The sequence below is a fragment of the Ammospiza nelsoni genome, chromosome 4, assembly GCF_027579445.1.
Source record: "Ammospiza nelsoni isolate bAmmNel1 chromosome 4, bAmmNel1.pri, whole genome shotgun sequence".
Taxonomy (NCBI): Eukaryota; Metazoa; Chordata; class Aves; order Passeriformes; family Passerellidae; genus Ammospiza; species Ammospiza nelsoni.
In genome coordinates this window covers 53244491-53257436 of record NC_080636.1, presented here as the reverse complement: position 1 = coordinate 53257436, position 12946 = coordinate 53244491, and the positions used below count along the sequence as shown (strand labels likewise).

The window sequence follows — 12946 nt, the reverse complement described above, 5'->3', positions numbered from 1 at the left end:
CAGTAATATAATAATAGTTTGTAAAATAAAATTATATTAGACACAAGTAGAGGTAAAAGGGAAAGCATGTTAATGCTCACTGCCTGGATTTTATCACCCTAGCTTTACTGCAAAACACATTTAGTCACATTCTTTGTTATGTAAGTTTCAGCTCATGAATTCCTAGTAATCCTGGTTTTAAGGGAAAACCTATGCCTGGGGGAAAAGACAAGGAAGTTCCACCTCCTAAATCCATGCTTCTTGGGGAATCTGCCAAAGATTAACTAAATTGTCTCCACGAAGACTGGCTCTCACCTGTACAGGTATGGTATTAACAAAATCAACTGATGAAGTGTTCTTAGATTACACTGACAAAAAAAAAAGCTACACTAGAAATCAATGCAATTCTTTCTGCAACAAATAAAAGAAATAGTTAAGCACTGCATGCAACTCCTACCGAATCGTAACTCATCTGCTGGTTTTAATAAAATAATTCCACAACCACATAAAAGCAAAGTGAAAGTGTCCACTTCTGCAAAGGTAAGGTAGCAAAGGAAGTGAGCACAATGGCAGGTCACAAAGAGTTAACATGGCACTTACCACCTGCATGGCAGAACTTCTCGGAGGATGTGGTTCTATGAGCAGTTGGGAAGGGGTCTGTCCAAAACTTCGTATTTGAGCTTCCACAGCCTGGAAAAGGCACAGGCAGGTTTGCATGTTAAGAGGTGCTAATTACAGGCAATAGAACCATAACTGTCACCTGAAAATGTCATTCCACACTTCTGGCTTGTTTCATGTTGAAAATCAACCCCGTGTGTTCACTGTGGGGCTAAGTGCTTGGCACTGGTACTAAGAATGAGGTAATCATTTTAGTACTGTGGATGCTATTTCCATGAGAAACTCTGCAAAACCTCATCCTGCTCAATGATATTAAACAGAAACAAGCTATTATAATCAGAAACCCTCTATATTGGCTCCATTTTTCCTTTCTAACACTGGCTTATCCTGTTTGTATCATAACTCAAAACCAAAAGTTAACTTTTAAAAAGTTTCTGCGGGTATTAAGTGTTGTACATTAAACTCCATTGCTTCATTTCACAGCAGTAACTAGAAGGAAAGCAATACTGAGCTTTTACTTCCAGGTTTATTCAAGAAGAGCAAACAATGTTAGGATGCATTAAACTACCAACAGCAAAACTACAGGAGAACATGAAGGCATAACACAAGGGGGTTTTTAAAGTTTATCTGCATCTTCAGCAACATGCTTTAGTACTTCCTTCATTTTCATTTCATATGAAAATATTATGCATAGTGACTTCTTTAAAATAATTATGTTTAAACCTGTGAACTTATATTTCTTGCCCCAGGCATGTCCAGCTAATTTTCCATGTTGCCACCTCTTAGCCCACTAAGAGGTTTAAGTTTAAAGATAACATCAAGCAGCCAAAATTCAACAAGTTACTTCTTGTCATGTTGGCCCCCTGCACCATGCACAGAAACAGGCTGAAATCTCAAATCATTCAGCTGAGTTTCTATCTCTTTCATTGTGAGCTTAACTAATCACCTTGCCTTTGCTGTGGACTAGCATGCTGTACATGGGCTGATGCCTCAGGTATATTCCCTAATTCTTCTTTTTCATGGTTCAATCTTCCTCAATGCTCCTTGCACTTACATTTCCTGGTCTATTTTAGCCACTCCTTAAAATTTTAAAGACAATGGAATAACACCAATGCTGACCTTACTCTTACAAACAATTATTTTTATATAATTATAAAGACCATTAGTAGGACATTCTCCTGTTAAAAAAATAACAAAGCCAAAACTAGAATGCACCTGAAACCTTAAAATAATCATCCTCTTGATAGTAAACATGCCATCCACAACACTTGACCTTACTCTATTTGGCAGGGCTTTTGAAATATCTGAACTCACCAGAGCAGGAGTTGAAATTAGTCTGTGAACAGATTCTAACACTCTTGCCCTCTCTGGGAAGGACCATAATGTTCAAAGAACTGGTGAATAAGGTATCAAAAAGCTGGCTGGAATCTGACACACAGATACAGTGTGATGCAGTGAGCACTTTTTGAGGAACAGCAGTATCAGACTCATGAAATACTAAAGCTCAGTAAGACCACATGAGTCTCCTTCCTGCTGATGAGACACACTACATTAAAATTCAAATCTGGGGGTTTGCGACTCAAGATATCAAGGGAATCACAAAAACTTCGAAGTCTCTTAAGACATGAGGCATTAACAAATGAACTGGTCAGCAGCCCTACCCTCTCCATAAAATGCTCTTTGTTTCAAAACATCCAGATTTTAAAAAGATGTGCCCAAACTTACTTGCAGATTAAGCAGCATATTTTTACCAGCAAATGGGAATTCTGCCCTGCATTGAGGGTAGAACCAGAAGAATACAGGATAAAATATTCTTGAAACACAACTCCCATGCCTTTCTTTTAGAACTGAGAAAAGATAAAGCAAGGAAATAATGAGCTTTAGATTTAATCACTTCCTTGTATATTGACTTATGATCAATACAGAAACTTTCATTCCCAAATGCTCATGTTCATCATTTAAATAGAATCAGAATTTTTATCTCAACCTTGAAATCTGGTATGTCTTTTAATGCCCAATAATATCTCTGGAAACTATACACTTACATGGTGCCAACAGTGAGGGCAAATGATAAGAAACACAAGATATCACATATTGATGCACAGTATTTCAATACATTCATCATTACAAGAGCTCAAACTGATGCAGATCAAGTATAAAATACTGTACTCAACCTGCCAGTCAAGAGGCACTGTCTATTTTCACATAGTGTCTGTCAGACCTGGTGAAGCTGCTGACCAGTGGAACAATGGTTTTGCCAAACCCTGCCTCAGAGGATCACAAATTCTCCATTTTCAGTCTTAACAGACACTGTTTATGACCTAGTTTGAGTTTGTCGTCTTTACTGGTGTCTTCAGAAATCCAAAAGAAATTTGAAGAACTGTTGAGTAAAGGCAACAACACTTGGACAAATATGTCTAGACATAGTGGCTAGACTTCAGAAAAAAATCTTCTGCATTCTTTCTGGTTACCATGAAAAAAAGAGTAAAGGTTTCTCTTTTTAGTTTCTACATTTAGTAATAATGACCAAGAGAGTGCACTAGCAAGCCCAAATGGTTCCTTCCTTTTCCCCGATTGTATTCAAAGTCAATCCAGATGTCAGCTCCACATTCTGATGTCTCAGTCAGAAGGATCACATACAGAAGGATGCAAGATGACCTCCCTCTGTCAGCAGAAATGTGATGGAGTCAATCCCCATCTCTCAATTTATGTAACAGCAGAAAGAGCCACCAGATGCCACTCAGACTTCTGTTCAACTTGTCAAAGAAAATCAGGTAGGACCAGAGAATCTTTTTCTCAGAGATATAATTAGTATCTCCTTTAAGAAAATAACCTACCTGCCATTCACCTGAGAAAATACAGTAAAATGCCCATCAGTCAGAAAGTCTCCATCCACTTCCTTTCTAGTGAATTCCAGCCCAGCCTCTAACTGAGCTTTCTTGAAAATAATTATTACCAGCATCAGTCAGTATTACTAAAAGACAGCTCCTCCAGCAGTAGAGGAAGGGCATGTGTTGTCACACTGCTGGATTCCTCTGGAGCACACAGCCATTCACATGACTGTAGGTAGAAACATTTGGGAAATTTGCACAACCAGTTTCACATCTATTAAGGACACAATATAACTGGTAAGACAAACATAACCTTTGCTTGAAAGACATTTTTAGCCTGACAAACTCTTATCACTGAAAGCAAGATGTGTGCCACAAATAAAACAGTATCATTCCACATTTTATTTCAGTGTTTCTCAAATACCAAAGTAAAACAGCCTTTTTCCTGTTAATAATCTACAAACTCAAAATTTTGGTAAGGCCAGAATTGCTCCAGATGCTACAACAAGAAGCAATAAAATGAAACAAGATAAGCAACCCTTTACAATAATTCACACAGTATGCATCCCAAACACATACTTATGTAACACTGTATTTGGAATGTTAATTAATTTAGAAGCATGAAAGCCATAGGAAAATTTCCTAAGTTAACATTTATCTGATTGTACCTATTCCTAAAAAGCCTCCTAGGTCATCTCCTCTTCTGTTGGGGTATGGGAAGGGGAAAAGGAGAATAGAGAAGCAAACAGAAAGAAGGAAAGTAAAGAACTTGAAAACTTGGCTTAGCTATAATGTAATTCCTGGTCACTGCTTAGTATGGCTATTTCCAGTCTCTGAACTTACCCTCTCATCTAACTGTGAAGAAAGTTAATTCAACAATATGCAGTACCCATCAAATACGGCTGTAAATTTTTTGGGAAGGAGGGTGATGGGGAGGTTGAACATATGGATGCAGTTAAGGTAAAAACAGATGTTTGTTACTTTTCTTTGCAGCAACACTCAGAAACTAACTCAAAATTGCCTTTTTTTCATGTTTACGTCTGAAAGAACTATAAAATTAAATATGAGGGAGGGCGGGTGGAGGGGGAGCTGCAGTGAGTGTCACAGAGAAAGAATGAAACGGTCTCCAGTTTTGAACTCAAATTCTCAAATGAAGGCCCATAACAGTTAAAAGGCAAGACATACACCATTTAACTCCAGATTTAAGTACCTTTAAAGCGAATAGCTCAGAGTTGCTTTCATCATGCCTCCTCAGACACAAAGCACCAAACTGAGGAGTCCAGGGGCACAGCACACCCATGTTAAAATGCATGCCTTGGTCTGAGAGTTCAACAAGCTACAACCTCCTCATCTGCTACTAAGAGGCTGCTCTCAGCTCCTTTACTGTTCTGCACCAAAGTATTCCCAGTTACTTCCCAAATCTCTACGATCTAGTTGCCAAACATTTGAAACCCCAGGTGAAATAACACCATGCATTGTAATATATATTCTTTCAGCACACATGTCAGGGACAGAAAATGTTTTGGGTTCATCCTCCATCTTTCTGCCCAGTATTTATGTCCAGAAAATAACAGCCCTTGCAAAAGTAATTATTTTGGCTCTCTGCCGCTCCTACCTCACTTTTCAATATTCAAAAAGGTTTACACACATGTTCCTCAGTGATTTCTATTGGCTTGAGTGATATGCAATTATGATTACTTGCTTTCCCCTTCCTTCCACCCAGATGTTGCTTTAGAGCATCAGAGAACACAGACTGTTTGACAGGGAAGTTGAATGGCTCAGCGGCCAACCAAGGAGCTCCTTTCCCTACGGACAATGATTAAAATCCAGCTCTGGTAACAAGTGATCAGAAAACCCCCTCTGATCAGAGAGAGCCACTTACACCCCTACAGGAAAATTCTTATTTAAATTCCTCTAGGACTACAGGAATACAGATAACACTAGCCAGAGAGCAAGCACAATTCATAACAATAGATAAAATTGCTGGAAAGAGGCACAAGATTGTAAAGAGAAGCTCTTTGTAGCACCATCTCCCCTGTTTCTTAACAATCCCCATTAGATCAAGATTGTAAAAAATGGGCAAAATGCTTTTCTAACAGAGGCAATGTATATGCTGGCTGACTGTACACCTGCCCTGGGGATATTGCACTACACTTGACCCAAGGAAAAAAATACAGCACTCAAATGTTAGTATCATAAATTCACACACTCCCATTTGCTATTTTAAAAATGAAATGAGCAGCCTAGTTTCTTCATGTCAAACCAGAAAATTATTTCTCTTGTTTTGACTTTACAAATCAAACATTTTGTTCTGAATCACTTCCATATTTTGTTTTCTCATTTCATCATTCACTTAATCTACCGATTTAAGAAAAGTGTGCGTGCTAGCTTTGAAATCTAACAAATAGCAGGGAAGAGAATGGAGCAGAAGAAAGGCTAAGGAAAAGACACTACAAGACCAAGAGTTACCTATTGTTCTCTAGGTGTCATTAAACCTGACTGCAGAATGTTTGTGATGTTCCCTCTGCTAACCAAGCAGAATGCAGAAGGCTCCTGTTGCTGCCCACTAATGCAGGTACAGCTCCAAGCCCAGCACCTCAGGGTTATGGCTCCAGAGCCGAAGCGTGGGCAGAAATACTGTCAGCAGCCTGCAGAGAGGGGCCTTCTTAGGGCACACGAGCAACTTGGGATGGAGCAAAATGTGCACAACCCTTGCCTGTGTGTTAGCAAGGTCTGTAACAAAACTGTGGGCCTCATTACACAAAAAAAACTACAGATACATGGAGAAATTAGGGCCATTCAGCTTTTTTTTTCCTTTCTGCTTTGTACCTTCCTTGTAAGAAATATATCTGCTGCATAATATATTTCTTTTCTTCTTATCACCCCCCAGTTTCACCTCCTTCTGTCTGAAAATATCTGAGTTCTGAAAATACCAGAATAGTCTAGAGATTGGTTACTGGTCTAACCACTTGTTGTTTATAAAATCCATATTACAGATGCATGGATGGAAAGGGGTTACCCTAAGCAGGATTACTTTTTTTTTCCTCAAGCTGTTTGAAATCAATATATGAATAATACATTATCCTATTCACATCAGAAAAGTGAAGAAAGGAGATCTGCATAGGATGCCTTCCACCATATCTTTACAAACAAAAACACTATACCAGCTCTTAAACAACAGCAAGGAATTTTCTGTGAGAAAAAAGAAAAAATGAAGTCTTTTTGTCCAGACAAATCAGTGTGACAATTACATGGCACTCATTAAAATAAAACAGGAAGCAATCACAGTTTGTAAGAATACAAACAGCAGCCCCTCAGGGCCGTGCACGTTGCCCCAGTGTGAATCTATACATTCCAGGCATATTAAGCAGAGGCACAGCCCGGCCTGGCTGCAATCTCCAGCTCACGCAGCTGTCCGTCCACTGCAGCATAATCCCAGCTGCCAATCTGAAAGAAACCAGTTAGTCAGAGCAGACACAACCAACAGAAACAAATGTCACTCAATAATGTTCAGAGGCTCTGGGTTCATGGATAATTTCAAACAGTATCTCTGTCTGGAACATTGATGTGCTCATTCAAAACACCTAAATCTTTGGCTACTGGAAAGAAGCAGATAAAAAGCACTAGAACTACAAAAACAAGTCTGGTAGTACTTCAAAGAGACTGACAAAATAAAAAGGGAAAAGAGTCTAAAAGGAGAGTAAAGATCAATTTAAGGACCTGCAAATAAAACTGGAGTCAATACAAGCAAAAGCCTAAGGTGCTCTGGAATCAGTTTTTTAAAATACAACAGTTTCTGTTTTATTTGAGCACCACAACCAAAATCGCTTCCTCCTTCTCTTTTCTGTGGCAGCTAAAGACTTCTAGAGAGCAAATCAGTGCTTTCATTTCAAATTAATAATTATCACAGAGAAAGCAGTGGCACTGCCATGCACAACACCCTCAAACTTCAATTTCTGGCATTATTCATTTGCTTCTCTAAATAGCTAAACAATCCCAAATTTTCTTATATTAAACTTTTTCCTCTGGAAAAAAGCAATCAATTCCAATCTGTTAGCAGTCCACAGAATTTCCTAAACACTGATGTCATCTCTATTTCTTAAATAAGAAAGCTTCATTAAAATAAAACATTTCAATCTGAAGGAGGTTAATACACAGATGTCAAAATCCAAAATGTAGTGGTCTTTAAACTATCTTCTCTGATCACCTTTCAGAATCTGCAACAATTGTGAAAAAGAAATAAACAATTCCTTTTCTTAAGCTATGAAATACATTTATTTAAACTCTCATAATCACTACCTGCAAGACCAAACTTGCTCTTTCCAAACTATGGGTGCAAAGCTATCTCAGGGTTTTCTACTGCAACAAATGGAATTTTTGTTGTTATTTAATAGAATGTAGCATTTAACTGAGACTTTACTTTTAGATAACTGCTTGAGAAAAACACTTCCAGCATGACCACAAGCTTTGTCACTCAAGCAGTAGCTATTTACCAAGTATAACTAATAATTAAAATAACAAATTTTGGTAAGTAAACACTACACATATCTACAGCCACACTGATGACTAGGTTAGACACCCTGGGCTGCAACAAGGACATAGAATGAAAATATTCCAAACAAAAATATTTAGTTTCCCAATTACTATGAAAGTCAATACAGACACCATTCAGATAGCATAAAGAGGCTACAAATAATCAAAGCATGTGGATGACACAAAAAATTCTGTAGCCTGTTCACTTCCATGATTCTTTCAAGGCTAAATGACTTGGTGTATAACTGTAACTATTATATACAAGTACATCTCATCCTTTCTACATATGGAAGAGGAAAAAGTACTTTAAAAACAGAAACAATTTATATCAAAAGGAGTTATTTTTGAAGCATTATGAATATCACTTTTATCCCTACCTTGTTTAATGCTAGCCAACAAACAACAAACTGACCAGCCAGGCACAAAGGAAAATGTAAGGAGCCCAGGGAGTCTCTAGACCTCTCTGACTCTTATAGATCCTCAAGGCAGGTCAAGCAAGAGGTGAGCGAACTGACTGCACTGAAAATTTCTATCCCTTGAATTTCAATCAAGGGTGAGTGAAAAAAGCACTCAGAGCTGAAGAACTAATTCACATGTGTTACCTCCTTCCAAAAACTTTACTACTTCCTGCCAGTTTTTTAAATCCTTATACATGGAGCATCCCAGTCCTAATTTAATTAACTCTAAAATGTCTCTTCTTTTTCTGCTGGATAGAGAAGCATAATCAGCAGGTAAAATTACAATCTACCCTGTAATGAAGACTAAAATAGAACAGCAAAGTCAAATATTTTTCTGGATTAGAACCCAGATGAATATTTTTCATGTCTGTTTGTAAGCACTGTAGTAAATATGTAAGCTAAGACAAAGGGCAATAAATCCCCATTCATGACATCAAACTCCAGGTTGAATGGAATCAAAGGAGTGCCACACCTCCCAGATAATTGCAGTAAGCACTTGCTTATGATCATTTTGCTCCTTTACTCCAACACCACAAGCAGGTCACAGTGTGAGCAGAGATGTGAGAATTAATAGGTAACTGATACAAACGGGTGGCAGGAGTGGTGCTCCTGTTATTTAATGCTCCTTTCCCCAGAAGGAAATACTGCATCCTTTCATGGGACAGGCCTGATGCCCAGGCAGGCTGATTCCATTGAGCAGTGGTACCTGCCCTCACAGGAGGCCCTGCCTCTGTTGCACACTCCTACCACAGGTACCACCCCAGGAACAGACCAAGGCATGGGCTTGGATGCATTGCCAAGTCCACATCTCCTTAGCCATTAAATCACTGTACAATCCTTTAAATACAGCCTTCTTAATTCCAGTTCCATACAGAGGTATTTTAATACAGATTTGCAATTAAAATGAGACCAATATCAGACATTTACTTGGCTTTCCCCACTGTTCCTGTGCTGTACAACACTGAACATGCCATCTGTGCAGCACACTTCCAGCCAGAGACAATTCAAAGATGGTTTCTAAGGTACTTTGAATGTTCCCTGAATGAATTTGTTACTTACCAAATACAGCACCTGGAAATTTACTGCTCTGTGACAGTTATGTTATAACCATTTTACCCTACATTTTAAAACTCATCACAGCCACAACAAAGACTGTTGTCCAACCTGCCAAATCCAGACTGATCATTTTCCCAACTATTTAGTAAATGTTAACTATGTTATAAATACAAGTTGTGTTTATACTCTGTGAAAGATTCACTGTTGTCAGGGTTCTCCAGCTAAGCTAGAGCTGAAATATGCTATTAACTCCCACCATGACCAGACCTAAAGAAGAGCCCAAAATGCTTTCTCTGGGATAAGATATCAGATCTGCTACTGCTGTCATGGAACTGGGGTCATGTAAACTAAACATCCTTGTAACTTCTTTTGGGCACAGAAGTCTTTCAAACTGTAAATATTTAAAAATAAAGTAAGACTCATAATAGATAGACCTAAGATGCATAAAACTTACCCAAAGATATTAATCTTAAATAACATTTAAAAGCTATTATCCATTAAATAATTTTCCCATATGCCTTAAAACTGAAAATAAAGGAATTATCTTTTTTATATATATAATCAGAAGTGGCACATTCAAATACCAAGCCAAATGCTATGTCGAAACTGATTCTTCAAAATTTTTGAAACTCCTGAGTTCATATGGAAAAGAAATATCAGCAATAGAAAGAAAGGTGCCAAAAAATGGAGAAAGCTTGCTTCCTAATGTTAAACAGACCACCTTCATGTAACAAAAGGGCAGCTTCTCTTCAGAGGAAGAAGTACAATACAACAGAACCATCTAAGGCAAAAAGCAAATAACTCGATGTTATTATTTAATGGGACTTATTCTTGTGTTTTTAGAGATATTATTGCTAATTTAAAAATTATTAGTCCTCCTTAATTGCTGACTTCAAAGATCATATCAGATGGTTTGGTTTTGTTTTGTTTTTCAAATGTGGCTTTTTGATAAGCATGGTATAAAATTCAGGGTGCTTCTTGAAGGGTAGAGAAGTACAAATCCTACATACAAGTACCATTTGTACTTCCTGTAAAAATCAAGGATGCATTCTCCAAATAATATTTCATCTTCCTGCTACTAACTTTGTTTCTTTTCTTTGCTTTTATCCAGTGTTTACACTAACTACATAGGGATATCAGTGGAGAAATGCACTTTTAAGTAGTAACTGAGGGCAGCCCACATTCATGTCGTCCTTTCTTACACGGAGCCAGAGACAAGAGGAATTTCTGTTCTTCTGACCAACACTGATGAATACCCACCAATCAGTCCTAGATACAAATTATTTTGTATGCATTGTGCTTCAGCTCCTAATCAGTCACTTGTCTAAGCGACTTAGATCTAATTCTACTTTTTTTTTTTCACTCCATTCTTGGACAGCTATGGCAAAAAGAGAGCAGAATTTGTGATAAGAAGGTGCTGTGAATTCTCTCCAGAACAGCTGGATGACATTTGTCTGTGCTAAATGACTCCTTGCCCCTTCCATCCAGGCAAAGAAAGAGCCCTTCCACAGCAGATCTTGTGACTGGGAGTTCCACAGATCAAAACGTGGTGCTCAAGAGGAAGTCAACAGAAGGCAGTGACACAGCAGAGCTCTGCTGGCAAATGCAGGGTTTTTCACCAGGATATTTACTGCTTGCCCACTGAACAGCAACTTCCCTCTGCAGCTGCCACCTCCTTCAGCAAAACACACAAGGAGCAGAGTCCATGACAGCACTACCAAAATGCTTGGAGGGGAAGAGGAGGAGGAAGGAATGGTCTCTGCAGGAAGAGCAGTGCACCAATATGCCAGCAGGGATACTGGATCCCTTGCCTTGCTTCTCCTGGCTGCAGCTCCCTTCCCCCACTGGCTGCGACTCAAACCCCTCTCTCCTGATCTACTCCCCTCCCCCTGAGATTTGCCTTTGAATTATGCAAGCTTTGCACTCCCCAGGGTTTATCTGCCAAAAGGTAGCATGTGGCCCACGGTTTGCATTCTAGTTTAAAATTTTCTATTATGGCAGTCAGATCCTTTCAAAATACTTTACTTCCTTTATTCCCATAGGCAGAAAGAATGGCAGGAAAAAATTGTTCACAGCAGTACAAGAGGATGTAAAAGTTCTACGTTTTCAGTTAGAAAAAAAAAAAAAGGTGGAATATGGTTTTAATCAAGTAGTTTTCCTTCCTAGACGAGTACTTCCTTCTTGTAATATATATAACCTGACTGCCTATAAAAATAAAGGTGCCAGTCGGAGCCATTTAGGAGACCTAAGGAAATTCTGCATTAACCTACACCCCTCCACTCTTCAGTGCCTTCCACCATTGTTCTGTGTGTGGCCTCTTTGATGAGTTAGGTCACCAGTACCCATGTAGATATCTGTGGAGATACCTCAGAAACACATGCATCATAGGCCTCTCATTGCTGATGTGGTACAGGCTCAGCACTATCTGTGTGGGGAAATTGCCAAGGTCTAAGCACTTGCTATTATTTCCATATGATACCTAAAAGCCTCAATAACTTGCAGCTCTCAGAATATACAGCAGCTTCTCTTTGGTTTAGGTTTGCAAATAAAAATACTTCTTCTGCTACAACTGTCAAGATTTAAAGACCCAAACCTGAATCGTATCAAGAGGAAAAAGCTAAAATCATCATTTTTGAAACCAAGAAATCCAGTTTAATACTTGCCTAATAAAAAGATACTCAGTCTGAGGTGTTGTGCCTGCCTAATAATACTGTAAATTGTCCACATCAGAAATTCATTTGAGTTCTAACCAGGAATTTGGTGGAGAAAAGAGGAGGTAATTTTTGGAAGGCTGACTGAAGGAGAAAAATAAATGCTGATTGAAGCTGCTTGGTAGCACAGAATGTTAGCACAGGTCCTCAGGGAGGCAGATTAGCAAGCAGGAAGAAGGTGAGGCTGTCAAAGGTGCATGATAAATTCATTTAGCATATAGATATAGAATGATTATGCACATAGAAATACACACAAACAGATTTTTCATTACTTTCATCTCTACCCACAAGTAAAGCCACAGTAAGTCACCATTGGTGATAAGTCATTAAATTTCTGCAGTATCAGTATTGCATCAGAGCTGATCATATGTGCCATTTAAAATTACATGTTCACATTTACATAATAATAAATACACTTTACAAAACACATGTAAATGGCAAGGGATACCTAACTAAAAAGGAGACCTTTCACTGTTTTAGTGGCATGCTTAAAAATCCTAAATAAAAATATTCCATTGGGCAAATCCTTCTAGCAACTCAGAACAAAAGCGCTACAAGACCAAATTCATTCTGCTGCCTGCATTCATCAGTGTGTATTTTTGACACCATCAGTAGGGTTTCAAAATTCTGCTGCTGCTAAGCTACTCCATACTATTGTGAACTCAACAACACTACAATTCTCCCTCTCCTGTTTTCATTTTTTAGTCAGTTCAGACAGCACAGAACAATCAAAAATAAGAAACACTGTAGCAAAGTACTA

General features: G+C 38.5%; 1 protein-coding gene across 1 annotated transcript in view; it reads right to left on the bottom strand.

Annotated features, from left to right (window-relative positions):
* Window positions 1–12946, bottom strand: part of LRBA (LPS responsive beige-like anchor protein) — a 372144-nt gene that overhangs the window by 40642 nt on the left and 318556 nt on the right. Inside the window, exon 49 of the mRNA XM_059469874.1 lies at window positions 580–669. Within this exon, the coding sequence (XP_059325857.1) occupies window positions 580–669 (90 nt within the window). The remainder of the gene's footprint in view (window positions 1–579; window positions 670–12946) is intronic.